The following is a 21,724-nucleotide window of genomic DNA, read 5'->3' as shown; positions in this document are numbered from 1 at the left end:
CATATAAGGAAAAATGCCCCGCCCCCTTGGCAGCCATGTTTTTCAAGCAAAGGTTACCATTTTTGAACTGATCAAAGATATCAGTGGGACAAATCTTCTGAGCAAGTTTCATGAAGATCTGAAAATAAATGTGGCCTCTAGAGTGTTAACAAGGTTTTACTATAGCCATAAAAGTAAAAAAGCCCCGCCCCCTGGCGGCCATGTTTTTCAACCAACAGGCATCATTTTCAAACTCGTCCAAGATATTATTGGGATGAATCTTCTGACCAAGTTTCATGAAGATCAGACTATAAATGTGGCCTCTAGAGTGTTAACAAGATTTTACTATAGCCATAAATAGCCATATAAGGAAAATGCCCCGCCCCTTGGAAGCCAGTTTTTCAAGCAAACATAACCATTTTCTTACTCATCCAAGATATCATTGAAACCAATCTTCTGACCAAATTTCATGAAGATTGGAAATAAATGTGGCCTCTAGAGAGTGAACAAGGCAAATGTTGACGTCGCACAACGGACAACGCATGACGAACAACGGACGATGGACAAAAGGCGATCACAAAAGCTCACCATGAGCACGTTGTGCTCAGGTGAGCTAAAAATCATTCACTGGGCATGAAAAAAGTGTCTTGAACATTTTTTCTTCATTCTAATTACGTTTTTTAAAGTTTCTTATTGCTTAAGAAATAAATTAGTTCCCTTTACTTTTTCCCACAGATCTACAGACATGGTGGGAATATACAGTATACTTCCTCCATGCCGCAGTATAGGTATCAGTGTCTCAGATAGGTGCTACCCTATAATATGAGTCGCGTTCTGAGAAAACTGGGCATAATGCATGTACATAAAGTGTCTCCCAAGATTAACCTGTGCAATTTGCACTGGCTAATCTGGGACGACAATTTCCGCTTTTATGACATTTTTCGTTTAAATAAAGTCTCTTCTAAGCAAAAATCCAATTTAAGCAGAAAGTGCCATGCTTTTTCTGGAATTGTTACCATAGCAACTCCTCTGCTATTTGTTTCATCTCTTCCTCTCGCTTACGCTGCTGGGTCTCCAACTGCTTCTTCTGTTTCTTGGTCAATTTCTGGGAGGAGAGCAAACAACACTTTTAGCTAACTAAATGACTTGGAGTGCGTTTCACTAAGCTGCGTATGCAAATAATTTCCATAAATATTTGCGTATGCAAATCTTGTTCTCAAAAACGCGTTTCACTATACAGTGTAAAATAATGCAGTGCGTAAATTCTGTCGTAAATTTACCCCAGATATGTACTGCGCGTAAATCAGAAAAATTGGCGTAACGCCAATCCGTCTTGGATGACAGTTTGTTTAACCTGACATCGGGCCCGGGAAGTAATCGAGTTGAGATCGAAAAAAGATCAGACGATCAACGAACGGTTATCGCCCTGCGTGCGCCCAACATTGGATTCATTGTGCATGTATCATAACTAGCATCGTCCGGCGTCCGTTGGGCATCGTGCGGAGGCCCTCCGGCAATCAGACGGTCGCCGGCCGATGTATATGCCTCTTGGAAATACCTTTACTGTTGCCGATACACGTTCAATGAATCCGATTTCGGGCGAGTGCTGGGCAATACCCGTGCGTTGATCGTCATATCTTGTTTCGATCTCAAATCGATTCCTTCCAGGGCCCGACGTCGGGTAAAATTTTAAGTGAGACTTAAATTTAATCCGGACACCGCGCGATGCTACAAATTAGCCTGGTTTCCGTGCGATCATCGGCCGGTCGCCAGAACAATGAGCGGAAAAATATGTCGGCTGCTGATCAGACGGTGATCGGTGTCTATTTGTGACTGAGGTATAAGCGAAAAGGAAATCGTTGAAAGGTATCGTCTGTCGCCGTAGGGTATTATATAGGAGGTTTTGGCGTGACATCACAAGAGGGGTTTTCTGTTACTAAAAATAGATTGGCCGTCACACCTCTCAATCGCGGCCATTTACATATTATCAGAGTAAAGGGTGTCGGTAGACTAAATACTGACAATTTCAAAAAACAAAAATATAAATACCCGTTTTCTTTCTTAAAGTAAGACTTTTATAAATGATATTTCAAAAATTATCATACATTTTGATTATAATTATAAGTGGTGTGGATGTGACAGTGTTATTTTTTATCAGTGAAATTTAGTGTAAAAGGTGCATTGAATCAGTTATAAAACAAAGCCCTAAAAAATCGCAATACATTACAATCTATAAATATATTTTTTATTTTATTTTACATTGAATGAATTTTCGTTTCGTCTACATTGAATGAAAATATTAATAAATTTCAACATTAAAAAAAAAAAAAAGACGTGCATCCAGGACCTGCATATTTTGCAAATTGGACTGTCTTTGCATGTACATGAATATTGAAAACTCTTTACTAGTGATACTGATCGATACAAATCTAGCATTTTATGATAACATAAATCTGTACATTTAATTTATTTTACGCAAGTATTTTTATATCCCTATTATGATCACACGTGATTGCTTGTTTTCATGATGATGTTTCAAAACTGCAGTATACAGAATTGTATTGATACGCAGATTTTTGAGTTGCAAATATCTGTTTACTAAAAAATGCAATTTCAGTCTAGCAAAAATTCATCACATGTAATACTTTTAACACCAGCACCAGTTAAAAGCTCCAAAAATGAACAAATACAAACGATAAAGAATAAATACATGTTTTTAGATTTAACACTGTGACTTAAATTTAGCAATGACACTACAAAGAGGGGCTTCAGAAAAAATAATCGATCATCAGTTACTAAAAAGTTTATATCTAAATCATTGTTTGAATTTTCTTTTGTTTCTTGAATTTTTGTGTTGATATGATTAATCTGGGGCTTTGCATGTTCAACCACTTACGCATCCATTCTATAACGCTTTCCCAGGCTTTTCATTTGTCCGAACCAGTGAGGGAAACGGACAGATCACCCTCAAGCACGTCAAACTTGTTATCATACTTGGAAACAAGCGTTTCAAACTTGTTTTTTTAACAATTCGTTTTCTTTTTCTTTGTTTTCACGTCTTTCGTAATGATTGTTTACAGCGAGTATATACGATCTTGTCAAATATTTATTAACTAATATAAAATGTGTAAAAAACTTATTAAACATATTAAAATAAAAGTTAGAAGAACATATGTCGAAAAATGCTAAATAAACCAAATATTTAATTATGAAATCGAAAAAGGCTGGGCAGTCGAATTCGCCAGTATGTAAATCATGCATGCACGATGTGAATCTAAATTTAGTTTAACGGTTTATTTTAAATTCCTGCAACAATATCTATTCATACGACAATATCTATTCATACGACACACGAACACTAACAAAAAGACAAATGCTTCAATTATTGTAGGAAAATATGTACGAAATACATCCGTCACAAGCAGCTCGGGGCGCTAATTTGTCTTTGCTGCATGTTATGAAATTCGTCTTCAATGTATTTTTTTTGCCTATTTTGTGTTATTGTAACATATTTTATCAATATATTACAATTGAACGCATGTAAAAAATCGTATAATATCGCTTTACAGTAGATACTGTTGCAGACAATTACTTTCTTACGCGTCTGCAAGCACCTGGCAGGCTAAACAACACTTACACGCAACGTACATTTTGCGCACATTTTAGTGAAACGGCGTACGGCTTAAATTCTGCACGTAAACCTAAAGTTGCGTAAATATACGCTATGTTAGTAAAACGCACTCTTGTAGCGTAACAAAAACGTGAACATATGAATTCAATATGACTGATGGGAATACCACTATCTATTTCTGTAATACATAGCTATCTACCCATTGACAAAATTGTAATGGACATTTGACTGCTTGATTTGATGACACCTTACCCATATGCATGAAACCTGGTTTACCCAAAAACCGGCTCAGTAAACTGCACAAAAAGTGCCAAAATCTCATATGCATACCTGTGTAGGAGGGACAGACTGCTCCTGGGATGAAGGGGTAGGATTAGGGATCTCACCAGGACCTGGCAATAATATGAATCTTGTTCTGAGAAAACTGGGCATAATGCATGTGCATAAAGTGTCATCCCAGATTAGCCTGTGCAGTCTGCACAGGCTAATCAGGGACTACACTTTCCGCTTATATGACATTTTTCTTTTAAATGAAGTCTCTTTTTTAGCAAAAATCCAATTAAGGCGGAAAGTGTCGTCCCTGATAAGCCTGTGCGGATTGCACAGGCAAATCTGGGACGACACTTTATGCACATGCATTATGCCCATTTTCTCAGAACGTGACTATTATACACTTTCAAGTACGACAGTCTATTGAATACATTATGAGCCGTGCTCAGGTAAAACTGGCCTAAATCAGGGACAACACTTTCCACCTACACTAGAATTTTGTTAAGAAGAGACATCCTTTCAATGAAAAATTCCAAATATTCTAAAAGTGTTTTCCCTGATGAGCCAGTGCAGATAGCACAGGCTAATCTATGACAATACTTTATTTACATGCAATTAACACAGATTTCCCAGAATAAGTCACATAGTGAGATATAATTGGAAATTCTAATCAACATTATTGACTGTTATGAAGCTGATGACAGATTTTTATTAAAGAAGGCATATTATTGTTATTGTGATCAAATTAACTGTCAATCATAACAAGAGGGCCTGAAAGGCCCTAAGTTGCTCACCTGAGATAAAATATTATTAGGACAAATCTTCTGACCAAGTTTCACGAAGATCGGAAAATAAATGTGGCCTCTAGAGTTTTAACAAAGTTTTTCTATAGCCATATAAGGAAAAATGCCCTGCCCCCTGGCAGCGATGTTTTTCAACCAACCCGGCATCATTTTTGACCTCGTCCAAGATATTATCAGGATGAATCTTCTGACCAAGTTTCATGAAGATCGGACAGTAAATGTGGCCTCTAGAGTGTTAACAAGATTTTACTATAGCCATATAAGGAAAAATGCCCCTCCCCTTGGAAGCCATTTTTTTCAAGCAAACATAATTATTTTCGAACACATCTAAGATATCATTGAGACCAATCTTCTGACCAAATTTCATAAAGATTGGACAATAAATGTGGCCTCTAGAGTGTTAACAAGGTTTTACTGTAGCCATATATAGCCATATAAGGAAAAATGCCCCGCCCCTTGTGGCCATGTTTTCAAAGCAACCAAAACCATTTTCGAACTCATCCAAGATATCATTGGGACAAATCTTCTGACCAAGTTTCATGATGATCAGAAAATAAATGTGACCTCTAGAGTGTTAACAAGATTTTACTATAGCCATATAAGGAAGTGGTGGCCATGTTTTTCAACCAACCGGCATCATTTTTGAACTCGTCCAAGATATTATTAGGATGAACCTTCTGACCAAGTTTCATATAGATCTGACTATAAATGTGGCCACTAGAGTGTTAACAAGATTTTACTATAGCCTTATATAGCCATATAAGGAAAAATGCCCCGCCCCATGGCAGCCATGTTTTTCATGCAAATGTAACCATTTTCGAACTCATCCAAGATATCATTAAGACAAACCTTCTGACCATATTTCATCAAAATTGGACAATAAATGTGGCCTCTAAAGTGTTAACAAGGTTTTAATATAGCCATATAAGGAAAAATGCCCCGCCCCCTGGTGGCCATATATTTCAACCAACCGGCATCATTTTCGAACTTACCAAGATATTATTGGGATAAATCTTATGGCCAAGTTTCATTAAGATAGGACAATAAATGTGGCCTCTAGAGTGTTAACAAGATTTTACTATAGCCATATATAACCAGGGGTGTGATTGAGGCAAAGTCAGAGGGGAGGAAAATTCTGTTGACTGATTTTGACTACGCGAATGGCGCGCATAACGCAATGACAAACATAAAAACAGACATTAAAATAAACAACTTTTTGTATTCATAACAATATTTCTTTATAAAAACCTGTTAAACTTCACATTAATCATACTGAGGATGCAAAGTAAACAGTGAAGCAAGTATTTATTGTGATCAATAGCAGCAGTTTTTGATGTATTGAATGACAGTTAATAGACTAAATATAAACAATCACATTTGAGTGTTCTTCTGGTGTTAATGATGTATTAACTGAGTTAAATTAATATATTTAATTTGTTTACCTTTCAATATCGTGCATTTCACATCTTCACTCAGTTCAAAGCTATTTCAGTTAACTGAACAGCGTGACAAACATAATAAAGCAGAATATGCATATGAATCTGATTATACACAGACATATAAAAATCAAATCATGTTTGTCTATTTCCATGTTCGAACGATACTCTCTAAATTGTTTTACTTCGCGAGTAGACTACACTCCAATTTGCAAACACTGGTTTCCGTGACACAAATTCAGTGGGCACATTTCTTAACAAAATATGTGTTGCTTGTATCTAAAACGTCTTTTTTTGACAAACACATTTCATTATTCCTATCAGACTAGGTGATGTCAGTCGTTTATTCGATTGCTATTTGTTATTTCAATAATCTTACTTTTCTCTTCACAATGGCACCATTTGCAAACAAATCACAGAGCGCATTTTAAGAACACGATTGTAATTGGAAGATTGGGAAATGACAGCCAATTCTATGGCTCGTTTTAAAAATGCTTAGGTAGAATCTACCAGTGTAAAATGCGGAGAGATTTCGCGGGCCGCGGATATTTCGGGTCGCTTGTGAAATACGTTCGCGGAATCGGTGGTAGCCCCTCTCCCCCACATTTTTTAAAACGAATTTACGCAAATCTCAGAAGTGACATACGGGACAACCCGATCCGCGGAAATCCGCGGATGCGCGGAAAAATCACACCCCTGATAACCATATTAGGAAAAATGACCCACCCCTTGGCAGCCATGTTTTTCAAGCAAAGGTTACCATTTTTGAACTTATCCAAAATATCAGTGGGACAAATCTTCTGAGCAAGTTTCATGAAGATCGGAAAATAAATGTGGCCTCTAGAGTGTTTACAAGGTTTTACTATAGCCATACAGTACAGCCAACGTATTTCGCGATCCGCGGCGGCAAGGCAAAACGAGGCAATGCCGCGGCAGTCCTTGAAGCCGCGTCAGAATGCGGCGGCAAGTCGCATTTCGCCGCGAAGCTTCGCATCTGTCGGCCAAGGCATGCCGCGATCAGCGACATGATGCAGAGTTGATGCGCATCATGAAATAAAAAATCTTTTTAAATTTATTAGTTACATGTAGTTAACAAATTTTTAAAGAATAATTATAATAATAATTAAAATCATAATAAATTTATTGTGCGCGGATTGTATTAGCATATACATGTAAGCATAGTTAATGTGTCTGGCCAATTAAGTTTGTTTCCCGCCCGTAGTGTATGTATTTCACACATAAACAAGGTCACATCATGATTCTTTTCGCACATACAAGTGGTCAAGGCTCCAGCATATGGTGGATTTATAAATTAATTGCATGTTGATTTTGCTATTATATTTAAGCTGAGAAAATTAGCAGTTTGAAGCCACATCAATAATCAAGACGGTGAAGACGTATTTGTTGTTTTGTTAATTATCAGCTTATTATAACTCTTGTTTGAATATGGGTATATAAACACGTTTTATTTTGTTCATATTATACAGTTAATATCGCTACTAATTACCCGATAATCCCGTATATTCCAGTTTTAAAGCAAATGCTGGTAAATATTTACGATACACAAACATTCTCCATATTTCCTTAGTATCAAATACATTTTGACATTTGTTACTTTTTAAAGAGATGATGAAATAACGTCTAATCGGGGCGTTTTTTTTTTCCACTGAACACACGATTTACGCCTGAAGTGTTGTTCATGTATTTATACAACACAAAATACACCCACACTTTCCAAACGACGTTCTACATGTCTGCATAATTTTTGCGCGCTTTTGTACATGTAGATGGATATCTTTTCACTCGATCCGCTGCGTACGTATGCGGCAGATTTACTCAGCGAAAGTACACAAGGTTAATACAGACTCGGCGTCGTTGCGCGGATCAATGACGATTGCCACAGCGATACGCCGCGTGAACACACGATTATGCCGCCGCGTACTAATACTCTGGCCGTGGCGCAGCCGCGGATTATGTTTGTGCTGCATTGGCTGTACTGTATAAGGAAAAATGCCCCCCCCCCCCTGGCAGCCATGTTTTTCAACCAACTGGCATCATTTTCGAACACGTCTACTATATTATTGGGATGAATCTTCTGACCAAGTTTTATGAAGATCAGACAATAAATGTGGCCTCTAGAGTGTTAACAAGATTTTACTATAGCCATATATAGCCATATAAGGAAAAATGCCCCGCCCCTTGGCAGCCATGCTTTTCGAGCAAACGTAACCATTTTCGAACTCATCCAAGATATTATTGAAAACAATCTTCTGACCAAATTTCATGAAGATTGGAAATAAATGTTGCCTCTAAAGAGTTAACAAGGCAAATGTTGACGCCGCACAACACACAAAAGACGACGGACAAAAAGCGATCACAAAAGCCCACCATGAGCAAGTTGTGCTCAGGTGAGCTAAAAAGAGAATACAGATCAGATAAAAAAATAATCCTTTTTCTTAAAAATTTAAGGCACTTGAGTATGACAAAAATATCAACTTTTCAAATAAATTGGCAATTTATGTTTACTTAATGCATTTACCTGGACATGTTTTTTTTAATGATCTTATATGATTCACAAATAATCCCCCCAAAATATTAGGCTTTTTATTACAAATCCTTTGTTACCCTCATGTTTCGTAATCTTTTCATTTGTTTATGTTACATATATAACAGAAGATAATGTACCAATCTTTACCTCCAGCATTTTCTGTCGGGTGTGATGTACTGCTGCTGTCAGCTCCTGACTTTCTTTCCTGTTCTTTTTTCTCTTGCTCTTTTTTCTCTTTGGCTTTCTCTGAAGATATTTGAATTTCAAAACTAGCTTATGAAAGGCAGAACTGGAAATTTTTAAAATCTAAAGAAATATAAATAATAAATGATATTAAATATACCAGTACATTGGGCTTGATAATTCAGAAGTTACTTGTTTGACAGAGATATCTTGCAAACAAACTGCACTATAAAACCAAATATCAATTTTAAAAGTCAATCACGATCACATCCATTTGCAAACGGACATCCATACAAAGATGTGCCAGCCTTTATTATCAATTTTTGCAGTCAATGTGGCGCGACTCTCCCGATGAGGGACCCTCTAAAGTTTGTTTCCTGGAAAGAACCAGTACTTGGTGTCTACGGGGGAGATCTAAAGAACACACCCACAACTGGGATTGAACCTGTGACCTCCCAGTGGCAAGGCACACAACATCCACAACAGCAAGGCAACCTTCACCTATTTATGCCTAGCATATAGAAAAAAAGGCCTTTGAAAACAGCGTAGACCCAGATGAGACGCCGCATGATGCGGCGTCTCATCAGGGTCTGCGCTGTTTGCTTAAAGGAATTTCTGTAAAAAATATTCTATATAATTATATAGAAATAAATATACTAGACATCCCTAATTTTGGAAATAAATTGATCCAATCTAGAAGAATGGGAGAGTCCACTAGGCTTAAATGGGTTAATCAGTGCATGTCAACCCACCCTTCTGTCGCTGCCTTTTCTCTCGTTTCTTTTTCTGTTTCTTGCTCTCCTCCTGGTAAATGTTGGGTGGAGGGGGCTCAGTATGAGAAAATCTGTGCCGGCATCCAAAAAATGGTCCCTGAGGGGAAGAGAAATCCTACATTTTGAAAGGTAGTGGCTAATAGATAGCAGGTAAAGTATTTATGACATTAAAATTGCTTCCACTAATTGTAATCAATGTCAAGTGAGACATTGAAATTATAGGTTAACCCACCAAAACTTAACACGTGCTATTTGTAATTATCTTGTTATTTTCTTAACATTAGTAGGAGGGAGGGGGCCCCGTCCTAGTAAATGCATGCAAGATAGTCCCAGCGGAACTAGAGCTTTGTCACAGACGTGAAGAATACCCCCACATGCTGCATTGACAGAGAATATTTTGCATGTTGTCTTCACAAAAAACAGCGGACACCATGCTCAAAGTGACCCAATGACCTAGTTTGTGACCCAGCATGACCCATATTCAAACTTGACCTAGATATCATCTATATACAACATCTGACCAAGTATGGTGAAGATCTGATGAAAACAACTTGAATTAGAGAGCGGACACTTAATACGGACCGACCGACAGACAGAAAAGCTTACTTCTATATACTGTGAAACCATTATTATTCGTCAGACATTAATTTTCTTCTTTTTCGTCCTTCGACCGATGGACGAATTCAAGATCCTAGCAAACAATCATGTCCCATATTTGAAACAAATAAGACTGAATTACCGTAGGCAAGAGGCATTTAAATCCAGCGTAATCCACGCATATACACAGGGCTCGAAATTAACACTCGTACACTCGCAAAATGAGAGTAAAAAAAGATTGCAAGGTAAGTTATAAGCCACTAGTACTTTTTGCAAGTAAAGAAATAGTGAAAACAAGAGCACCGTCTTGCGGGTGCAGACCGCTAATCTATTTTCTTTTTAAAGGTGAAGGGACTCTCATTTTCAATCACAAAGGAGGGAGGGGTGGAGTGAAGAGGGGTGTATAGTGTGGGGGCGTGGACATTTATTACATTACCTTCCAAAAATGCGAAAAAAAAATCTGGGGGTTGGACGGTATTTCAAACATAAAATAATAAAAATAAATATTTGTGTTTTTTAACCGTTTCAAAAAAATGTTGGGGGGTGGGGGGGTGGGGGGGTATAGTGTGAGGGTGTGGTGGTCATTTGTGAGATGATCTTAAAAAAAAAAAAAAAAAAAAACAACATTTGCGTGGAAGGGGGGGGAGGGGGGTATTCTTGGGTGCGATGATTGGACGGTATTTCAAACATAAAATAATAAAAATTAATATTTGTGTTTTTTAAACCGTTTCATAAAAACAAAAATTGGGTAGGGTGGGGTGGGGGTATAGTATAGGTGCGATGGTTGGACGGTATTTCAAACATAAAATAATAAAAATAAATATTTGTGTTTTTTAAACCGTTTCAAAAAAAAAAAAAATGGGGTGGTGGGGTGGGGGGGAGGGGGTATAGTATAGTGTGATCTTAAAAAAAAAAAAAAAAAAAAATTAAAGGGGGGGGGGGGGGAGATCCGGGGGAGGGGGGAATTTGGGGTGGGGGTGGGGTGCTGGTGGGGGGTTTTAGTATAGTGTGAGGGTTGGGTGATCATTTGTGAGATGATCTTAAAAAAAAAAAAAAAAAAATAGGGGAGGGGATAATTCGAGGGGGGGGGGGAGGTGGGGGAGGGGGGGTATTCTTGGGTGCGATGGTTGGACGGTATTTCAAACATTAAATAATAAAAATATATATTTGTGTTTTTTAACCGTTTAAAAAAAAAAACAATTTGGGGGTGGGGTGGGGTGGGGGGGGGGGGTATAGTTTAGTGAGTGGTGTGGTGGTCATTTATGAGATGATCTTAAAAAAAAAATAGGGGGGGGGGGGGGTCGGGGTGGGGGGGGGGGTTTAGGGGGTGGGGGAGGGAGGAGGGCACGGGGGATGGTTTGGGTGGAGTCTATTGTGGTATGTCAGGTAAGAGTAGTTTTGTCATAGTATCAATCAAATCTAATCATAAATAAAGAAGTAATGGCATTTTTAGCAAAATTTAATAATTTGACCTTGAGAGTCAAGGTCATTCAAAGGTCAAGGTAAAATTCAACTTGCCAGGTACAGTAACCTCATGATAGCATGAAAGTATTTGAAGTTTGAAAGCAATAGCCTTGATACTTTAGAAGTAAAGTGGATCGAAACACAAAATTTAACCATATATTCAAAGTTACCAAGTCAAAAAAGGGCCATAATTCCATAAAAATGACAACCAGAGTTATGCAACTTGTCCTTTTACTGTACCCTTATGATAGTTTGCGAGTGTTCCAAGTATGAAAGCAATATCTATGATAGTTTAGGGGTAAAGTGGACCAAAACACAAAACTTAACAAAATTTTCAATTTTCTAAGTATAAAGGGCCCATAATTCCGTCCAAATGCCAGTCAGAGTTACATAACTTTGCCTGCACAGTCCCCTTATGATAGTTAATAAGTGTTGCAAGTATGAAAGCAATAGCTTTGATACTGTAGGAATAAAGTGGACCTAAACACAAAACTTAACCAAATTTTCAATTTTCTAAGTATAAAAAGGGCACATAATTCTGTCAAAATGCCATTCAGAGTTACATAACTTTGCCTGCACAGTCACCTTATGATAGTTAGTAAGTATTGCAAGTATGAAAGCAATAGCTTTGATACTTAAGGAATAAAATGGACCTAAACACAAAACTTAACCAAAATTTTCAGTTTTCTAAGTATAAAAAGGGCACATAATTCTGTCAAAATGCATGCCAGAGTTATCTTACTTTGTCTGCCCAGTCCCCTCATGATAGTAAGTAAGTGTACCAAGTTTGAATGCAATAGCATTGATACTTTCTGAGAAAAGTGGACCTAAACGCAAAACTTAACCGGACGCCGACGCCAAGGTGATGACAATAGCTCATTTTTTTTCTTCAAAAAATAGATGAGCTAAAAAAAGGAGTTATATTGCTAAATGCGTTTGACGGCGTGAATGCTAAAGCGAAGGACAATTTTTTGAATGTCCGAATACCCATATGCGGAAGCATGCACTTTGTTTGTAGACTGGTTTACTTATAGTACAGATACCCGAATGGTATTGATACAAAGAACATGAAACAGTCGACTATTCACACTCAAGTTAAATCTGGTTTTGACACAAAGAGGTGTACATTATACAGTACACTGACAACTGACATTTCCTGTAAAACGCGAATGCAATAAGGCTGTATCGAATGCGTCAACTTCGTTTCGGTATAATAGTGTTGATAAGCGCTAATTGTTAACAACTTTATTACCCATTGTGTGTATTGTGTTTTTCAGGGGTGTTGCAGATTATACAACCAACATGCTGCGAATCCGTATTAAAGACAATACTATTAAACGCAATTAAAATATGATGATGTGTGATCAACACCTGACTGAAATATATTCTGCGCTTTTATTACAAATTAATAAAGAACATATTGATTTGTGTTTGGTTTTAACTGCATCTTCTATTTTTGTACATATACATAAAAACCCGTACCTCTGTTGTTTTTTTTATAACAAAAACATTTTTTTTTATAGATTTAATACTGTTGTTTATCAATAAATGCAGCGTTCCATTCAGAAAAAAAAATTTGCTTACGCTAATTATAACCCATAATGTTCGCACCTTCTCTAATTGGCGCCGATAAAGGTAAGATTGTTAGCAGTTTGACCGTGATTGTAATGGAAAAAGACTAATTGGCAATTGGCTTTGTTGTTTAAAACACTCGTTAACGGTTATTCAGTCGCACTAATCCGCTAATCATAACAAAAAACGTGTCAATGGCATAAAATTATAAGGGACAGTTACTATCACCTGAAATAACAGACTTGTTAATTGGCATATGCCAAACAAGGCCCACCTCCTGAAAGTGACTACCAAGTGTCACCCCTCTTTCCCCAGCACGATTTTTTCGCAACAGCGTATTACATGTATTACAAACATTACAAACAAATCGGACACTTCTTTTTTCAAAACCAGAAATGGATGAATTTAAGTGCTGACGAAAATAAATGGTTTCACAGTACCCCCCTTAACTTTGTTTGTGGGGGTATAATTAAGTTTTACATGTCTCACTAATTACACATACAATACATAGGCTTATTTGCATGACCAAGTGACTAAACACTTGCATATTTGAAACACATGCATGTACAAAAACGCTTTCATGCATGGTGGTAATTTTCAATGGACATATGTATAGATTAATGAATAAAATAATAATTAAATGAATACATAAATGGATGAATGAAACAATTAGCAGGTGATTTAATTAAGCAGTGACTGACTGACTGTACCTTGAATTTACAACAAATTTGGTCTTCAATAGCAAAGAAGCGTTTGTTTTTAAGTTGACTAACAAATACTGCACACAAATGAAAATGCTTATAACATATCTTACATGTGTGAATTCTTCATCCTCAGAATCAGAATAAAAGTAGTCTTCATCGTCATCACTATCATCATCAAACATGAATGGAAAACCAAATCGTTGCTGCATAAACTGAGCAAAGAACATTTCTGGAAAGATAAATATACATACCTATGAGCAGACAATTAACAAGAGCACCGTATAACAGGTGCCACGCTTGGCTACAGGTGCAGTTTTGAATAAATGAAAGCTTGTCAGAATTTTTTGTTTTTTTAGAGGTCACAGTGACCTTGACCTTTGACCTAGTGACCCCAAAATGGGAGTGGCGTGTAGAACTCATCAAGGTGCATCTACATATGAAGTTTCAAAGTTGAAGGTGGAAGCACTTTGATTTTAGAGCCAATGTTAAGGTTTTATCACGATGCGGACGTCAGACGGCGAGCTGGCTATGACTATACCTTGGGTTATCTCCCAAAACGCACAGCTTAAAATTCAAACTTAACATTATTTTCAAAGGGCTGACATAGCAACATAAACAAGCACCATCACGATGCAATGAAACCTGGGCCCTTATTCACAAACCCAACTTTTAACTTAAGAACATTGAAAAAGCAATTCTGACTTTGAATATGTACAGGGGACCGATGGTGCATTATGGTGGCCAAGGCTCTCGCTGGGCCAAAATTTTCTTTCGCCACCCAATGTTTGCCATGTCAGGGCTTTTCATCAGGAAATTGGGAAGAGACCCTAGCCTTTCAAATTGGGAAATTCATGCCTGATTACTGCTCATTTTGGGAAGACTGTGTTTAAAAAAAAAATTGAAACAGGGTCTTTTTCATTGTGCAGAAGTATTAAAAGTCACATTGTGGTGCATTCTTAATCGTATTAGAGCTCATTGCTTTCAATTTAAGAGATGCCCAATATGTCTAAGTAAAAAGAAATACAAAATATAATTAATACAATTTTTTTTTCACAATTTGGGAAATTCCTCTATCAATTTTGGGAAAAAATGACTTTATTTTCAATTGGGAAGGGGCCGAATTTGGCCCCCCCCCCCCCCCCCCTCTGTTATATAAGGGTGAAAAGCCAAGCATGTCTATATTTTTTTCGACACTTTAAAAACAAGAGCCACTTTGTAACCATTCTGCAGGGTCACATTCAGATTTTAAATCAAAGTCCTAGGACTACTTACTTGAAAAAATCGGAATCACAACAGTAAAAGTAGGGGTCCCATGGAACATTGCATGCTACTTTAAATTTAAAGCAAAACAATCCATTTACATTTGTAAATACAAATAAACAATTGCATTCTTTGTTTTATTGTTAAAACCCCTATGATCATGTTACCATAAGCACACAGAGTAAAGACTATAGGCTTTTGTCCATTGTTGCTGCAGATTGATATTTTTAATCGCCAGTTGAGAATGGCAGCGGGAGCCTGTCACAATAAATATGTACTAAATAAAGAAATACGTTATTCGGTGGTTATTGTCAGGTTTGGCTCAACGTTAAAGCACCTCTTGAATAAATAAACCTAAATAATTATATTATTCCCGAGTCTATGAATTGTTTATAGAATACAGAGACAGGTTTTCAAGGCTTAAGTTATTAATGGGCTGTGAAAAGGGGTCTAATGCAGTCCACACAGGCTAATCTGGGACGACACTTTCCGCTTTTACTGAATTTTTCGTTTATAGAAAGACTGTTCTTGACGAAAATCCAGTATAGGTGGAAAGTTTTGTCCGTGATTAGCCTGTACTGACTGCACATGCTAATCTAAGACGCCACTTTATGCACAGGCATTAAACCCCTTTTCCCAAGAGCACAGCTCAAATGTCTTTTGAATCATTGTGCTGTGCAAAGCTAGGCCTTCATGTTAGATACCTGAACACAACATTTCAGTGTAATACATAAAAGTCATTGAATGTACGCCATTCTCCTGTTTTTGAAACAATAAACTTCAGCTTTACCCGATAAGCCCAAACTAGGTCTCCACACAAGCTTAAACTATATCCTAAGTTTAATCATAATCAGTCAATGCAAACTTAAGTTATTGATCAGATACCGCTTGTTTGATGAAGACCTCCTACTCAAATGAACACCATTCTGCCATAATGAACAGTATTCTGCCATAGGTTAATGTTATTACCAGGCTCATCAACATCAGTAACAAATGATGAGCACTTGTAATGCTAGCCTTCGTATACATAGAGTAAAAATTGTCATTATAAGTAAAAATCATGCGTTGCTGGACTTCATTTAATATGTATATGGTGGTAATGAACCATTATTACTTGAGAAAATGCAACATGTCTGTAGGTAAGACAGAAAATAATGATAATTTTGCAATAACAGACAGATTAGAATCAAGTCAATGAGCCTTGCCTTTGGAAAAAAGGGTCTAATGAATGTGTGTAACCTGTTGTCCCAAATTAGCATGTGCAGTCTGCACAAGGGAGGGGCCTAATGCATGTGTGTAACCTGTTGTCCCAAATTAGCATGTGCAGTCTGCACAAGGGAGGGGCCTAATGCATGTGTGTAACCTGTTGTCCCAAATTAGCATGTGCAGTCTGCACAAGGGAGGGGCCTAATGCATGTGTGTAACCTGTTGTCCCAAATTAGCATGTGCAGTCTGCACAAGGGGCCTAATGCATGTGTGTAACCTGTTGTCCCAAATTAGCATGTGCAGTCTGCACAAAGGGGCATAATGAATGTGTGTAACCTGTTGTCCCAAATTAGCATGTGCAGTCTGCACAAGGGGCCTTATGCGTGTGTGTAACCTGTTGTCCCAAATTAGCATGTGCAGTCTGCACAAGGGGCCTAATGCATGTGTGTAACCTGTTGTCCTAAATTAGCATGTGCAGTCTGCACAAGGGGCCTAATGCATGTGTGTAACCTGTTGTCCCAAATTAGCATGTGCAGTCTGCACAAGGGGCCTAATGCATGTGTGTAACCTGTTGTCCCAAATTAGCATGTGCAGTCTGCACAAGGGATGGGCCTAATGCATGTGTGTAACCTGTTGTCCCAAATTAGCATGTGCAGTCTGCACAAAGGGGCCTAATGAATGTGTGTAACCTGTTGTCCCAAATTAGCATGTGCAGTCTGCACAAGGGGCCTTATGCATGTGTGTAACCTGTTGTCCCAAATTAGCATGTGCAGTCTGCACAAGGGACCTAATGCATGTGTGTAACCTGTTGTCCCAAATAAGCATGTGCAGTCTGCACAAGGGGCCTAATGCATGTGTGTAACCTGTTGTCCCAAATTAGCATGTGCAGTCTGCACAAGGGGCCTAATGCATGTGTGTAACCTTTTGTCCCAAATTAGCATGTGCAGTCTGCACAAGCTAACCAAGGACATTTTCCTTTGTCATGCTTTTTTCCGTTTAAAAAGGTCTCTTCTTAGGGAAAATCCAGTTGAGACCAAAAGTGTAGTTCGAGAGGCTAATCTGGGACAACTTTTATTGAAAAGCATAAAGCCCTGTTTCCCGGAGCAAGGCTCAAGTGTTCTATCTACCTACCTCTGAACATGTTTATGACAACATCGTCTTCCTGTAAGAAAAAAGGACACTGACTTAGAAAGTAAATAAGGCGGATGACATAATATTCAATACATTAATTTAACAGGGTGGCAAACATTAGTACAAGTTATGTGGTTTTGTTGAACTAAAAATGGTCATGTGTTATCATGTGAAAATCCCAAGCTCTATAATGACCACCTACCGGTACCTACAAAACAGTAAGCGTGGGTCCAAGGAAAGAAATGAAAACAATCTATAAACAATACACTTCAACACCGTTATTTCGAACACCGATAATCCAAAGTCACCGTTATTTCGAAGTATTTTTCCGGTCCCGATTTTAGTTCTTCTTTGTTTAATGTAAAATTTCATTGTTAATCCGAACTTCGTTTAACCGAAGAAATCGTTAATTCGAAGTGATTCTGTCGGTCCCAACACTATAATTCGCACCTAATTATCAATCTTTAATCCGAAGTCAAAACTGCAAAATACTGTACGTAATTTCACACCTTTTAGTGGCGCGTCAAAAGCCGATAATAACACCTTTGTCGTCTGTGCGAACGCCGGTGTTCAGAGAGACATCGCGTATTATTTAAAAAAGGTTAATTCATTTCCGAAAATGTATTCATAGGTATGTATGTCTGATAATTTGTGCTCTTCGTTTAATTTTATATGTTCTGTAAATAGAGAAAAATAAAAACAAGAAAGAGAATCGTTTTATTCCCCCGTTTTTTACTTTCTTTTACCGTTTGTTACGGTTCTTTAATCCGTTAATTCATTTCCGAAAATGTATTCATCTGTATTTACATGTATGACAATATGTGCTATTCGTTATATTTTATATGGTCTGATAATTTGTGCTATTCGTTATATTTTATATGTTCAGATATTTAGCGCATATTCATTATATCTAATATGTTCTGTACTTAGAGAAAGCATAAAAAGAAGAACAAGAATCGGTTAATTCTTTCGTTTGTTACAAGTAGAAATCTATTGCAATCTGACTAGTATACTTTTTTAAAGTAAACAACTATTAATAGAAGCGTTTAACTGAACCATGTGAATTCCACAATGTTTTATTATTACAGAATCCTCAGAAGTCGTCTGTCAAATGTTTATTTCGAATTATCGTTAATCCGAAGTTTTTTTAAAGGTCCCGACGACTTCGAAATAACGGTGTTGAAGTGTAGTTTAAGATACCTGATTGATTCGACAGGTATTTAAACTAGGACTTTGTCACACACTTGACCAAAAAAAAAACGTAAACACTTTGTCAAAGCAATCCCAGTCATGCTCATGGCTTATTTCAATGCCACATTACCCAAAAGTAAATGGATCACTACATGAGAAAATTAAGTATTGTACATCTAGACTATCAACTTAGAAAAGCTTTTACATAAAATGACACATTACTCAAGAACCTGTGGTTCACTGTGCAAGAAAATGGAGCATTTCAGGGTGCTTCCAATATAACCCATCAAACTTGGTTTGCACGGGTGTAATTATTTTACAATTTCACTCACTCATTTCACATGAACATTAATTAATTGAAAGTTATTTTACATTATACAAAAGAGCTCAAGTAGAAGAGCACATTGTCATGGTGATTTGTCTGATTGTTGATGACTGGAGACAAAGCCTTGAGAAATGGCTGTGGAAGAGTTAAAAATCCTTTCAGAAGCAAGGTCAAAATGGCTACATGCGACTAACATAAAACCAGAACAGCCTGAAAGTAACTCACAGACTATTAATGTTTTATTATGTTTGCTGCTCATCAGTATCTTAAGTTAAGATTGGAAATAAATCCATTTATACATGAATCTCTTAAAAGAAGTCTTACATTTTATTTGACTTTCTAAGCGACTAAAATGGGCCAAAATGTGTTTCTGAGCAGAAAGGAGTTAAAATTCTTCCTCGGCATTGATTAGCAAATAGCATAAAACCTTAACAGATTTGCGAGTTATTCCGAGGCTGTCCTAGTTTTATGCTGTTTGCATGTAGACATTTTCAATTTGCTTTCGATTTTGAAATGTGTGTGGGAACCACTCACGCGCTCAAACGTTGACCCAGTCACGTGCCCCGGACCGTCAGTCAGGTACTTGTAGGCGTAACCGATCTCCTGGAAACGCTCCTTGGCATCGTCACTCTCATTCTGGAAAAAACAAGTGGTGGAATGTGCATGATCTCTGAGAAAATGGGGCTTAAAACATGTGCATTAAGTTTCGTTCCAGATTGGCCTGTGCAGACCACAGTCTGGATAGTCAGGGGAAACACTTTCCGCAAAGGCTGGTTTTTTGCTAAGAAGAGGATTTCTGTTAACACAAATATAATGATGCTGAGTGAAAGTATTGTCCCTGATCAGCCTGTGAAAAATGCAAATGCTAATCCGTGACGACACTTCACCCACATGCACTTAAAATGTTTTCCCAGAGCAAGGCTCATTATATATAGTGCTGATGCGTTAAACTATTGTATATGATGAATATGAATATTTTAATGCAACTGACAAGTTTTCATTTGTTTAAAAAACAAGAGATGTGTTTGTCAGAAACACAATGCCCCCCTATTGCGCCGCTTTGAAGCCATATATCTGACCTTTGACCTTGAAGGATGACCTTGACCTTTCACCACTCAAAATAAGCAGCTCCATGAGATACACATGCATGCCAAATATCATGTTGCTACGTTCAATATTGCAAAATTATGAAGAAGGTTAAAAATTTGGTTAAAGTTTTGGGACACACACACCGACACATACAATGACAGACAGGCCAAAAACAATATACCCCCAATCTTTTGATCCGGGGGCATAAAAATTACCATTGTGTGGAAAAGAATTGACTGGTAGCAAATTCATTGTTTTCTTTACCTTTCTGTTTGTCCATGTTTGTATGTTCAAGGTCAAAGAAAGTTGACTGGAATATGTGATATTTCTATCACTTGAACAGTGTTCTGCCGAGGCCGCTATTCCGCAATATTGTCGCGCAGAAATTGAATTTGTCGCTAACAAAAATAGCTGGTGTGAATTTTGTTGCAGCCGATTTGACTTGAGTAGGAATCGGAAAGCGATTCTTACACATTAAAAATTTCTTAGAATAGCGGATTTCCTGCTATGGCAGGTGCTCGTTGCTAAGCGACCGCTTTGTTAGTCCAGTATTGATTAGATGATATGATTCTCACTTATTTGGCGGCGAATGAAAACGCTTGTTTCATAACAGCATAAATACAAAGTTATTCTATTCAACCTCCTAATGAAGAGTTCCATAAATGTCGACGCCAAAGTAAAAAAAGCCTTGAACAATTTTAAGTTTTTTTAGTTCGAAAGAAACTACTTCATATAAGGAGCAAGTAAGTCCCCACTCTACACCTGAGAAGGTGCAAGATAGCCCTGTGACTATTACTGTACATCATAAGCCAAAATTTTCCCATACACATCGAAAAATAAGCCCAAGCCGTCTGATAAAACGGATGTTAAAAAGTCCCAAAGAAAATTTCAAGAACGTTGGCTCCGTGATTATTCTTGGCTTGAGCATAATGTGACTAGCCAATTTAATTATTGATAGTTTACAGTTAAAAAAACCTAATTCAATTACAAACAGTAACTAAAGAAACTGTCAGTGCTTTATGAAAGGGACAGAAAGGCTCACAGATGAAGAATTAAAGGTATACTAGTTGTTTTAAACACTTTGCTTTTGGCGTCTCACTGATTTTAAGAATGTCCCCTATTTTTTAGGGCTGATGGGACAAATGTCCCCTTCTAGATTCTTCTCTGCAGAGCACTGCTTGAATTTACAATTTTTATAGGGGAACTAGATCCTTGATTGACAAGAAGCCGCTGGTCAAGTTTTTAATTTATTCTGTCTAATGTTGATAATACAATTTTAACAATTTTGATTAAGCATTATTTGTATAACATCATTTTCCTAATAACCTTATAACATTGTCATGTAAGTATATGTCACATTCTTCAATGTAACAAAAGCCAGCCAGACGTTTGCGGTAACTAATTTTATTTAACGGTGTCAAGCAAAAATGTGACTTAAGACTAATGCCATATGCACAGTCTTGTCATGAGCTACCCTTTTCTGCTTAAGAGACCTTGAAACCTTGTATGATTTTATAGAAGACAGCGTTGTTCCCGACCAGCCTTGTGCAGGTAAGATGATG

The 21,724-nt window shown here is 37.4% G+C and overlaps 1 protein-coding gene across 5 annotated transcripts in view; it reads right to left on the bottom strand.

Annotated features, from left to right (window-relative positions):
• Positions 1 to 21,724, bottom strand: part of LOC127857745 (dnaJ homolog subfamily C member 21-like) — a 40,226-nt gene that overhangs the window by 13,824 nt on the left and 4,678 nt on the right. For all 5 annotated transcript variants that reach the window (XM_052394396.1, XM_052394397.1, XM_052394401.1 and 2 more), the window contains exons 4-10: positions 19,608 to 19,709; positions 17,558 to 17,588; positions 14,071 to 14,189; positions 9,603 to 9,720; positions 8,815 to 8,913; positions 3,941 to 4,002; positions 996 to 1,084 (exon numbers count right to left, since the gene is read on the bottom strand). In XM_052394396.1, coding sequence (XP_052250356.1) covers positions 996 to 1,084; positions 3,941 to 4,002; positions 8,815 to 8,913; positions 9,603 to 9,720; positions 14,071 to 14,189; positions 17,558 to 17,588; positions 19,608 to 19,709 — 620 coding nt within the window. The remainder of the gene's footprint in view (positions 1 to 995; positions 1,085 to 3,940; positions 4,003 to 8,814; positions 8,914 to 9,602; positions 9,721 to 14,070; positions 14,190 to 17,557; positions 17,589 to 19,607; positions 19,710 to 21,724) is intronic.

This window comes from Dreissena polymorpha, chromosome 14 (assembly GCF_020536995.1).
Source record: "Dreissena polymorpha isolate Duluth1 chromosome 14, UMN_Dpol_1.0, whole genome shotgun sequence".
NCBI lineage: Eukaryota > Metazoa > Mollusca > Bivalvia > Myida > Dreissenidae > Dreissena > Dreissena polymorpha.
This window is presented reverse-complemented; position numbering and strand designations above follow the sequence as displayed.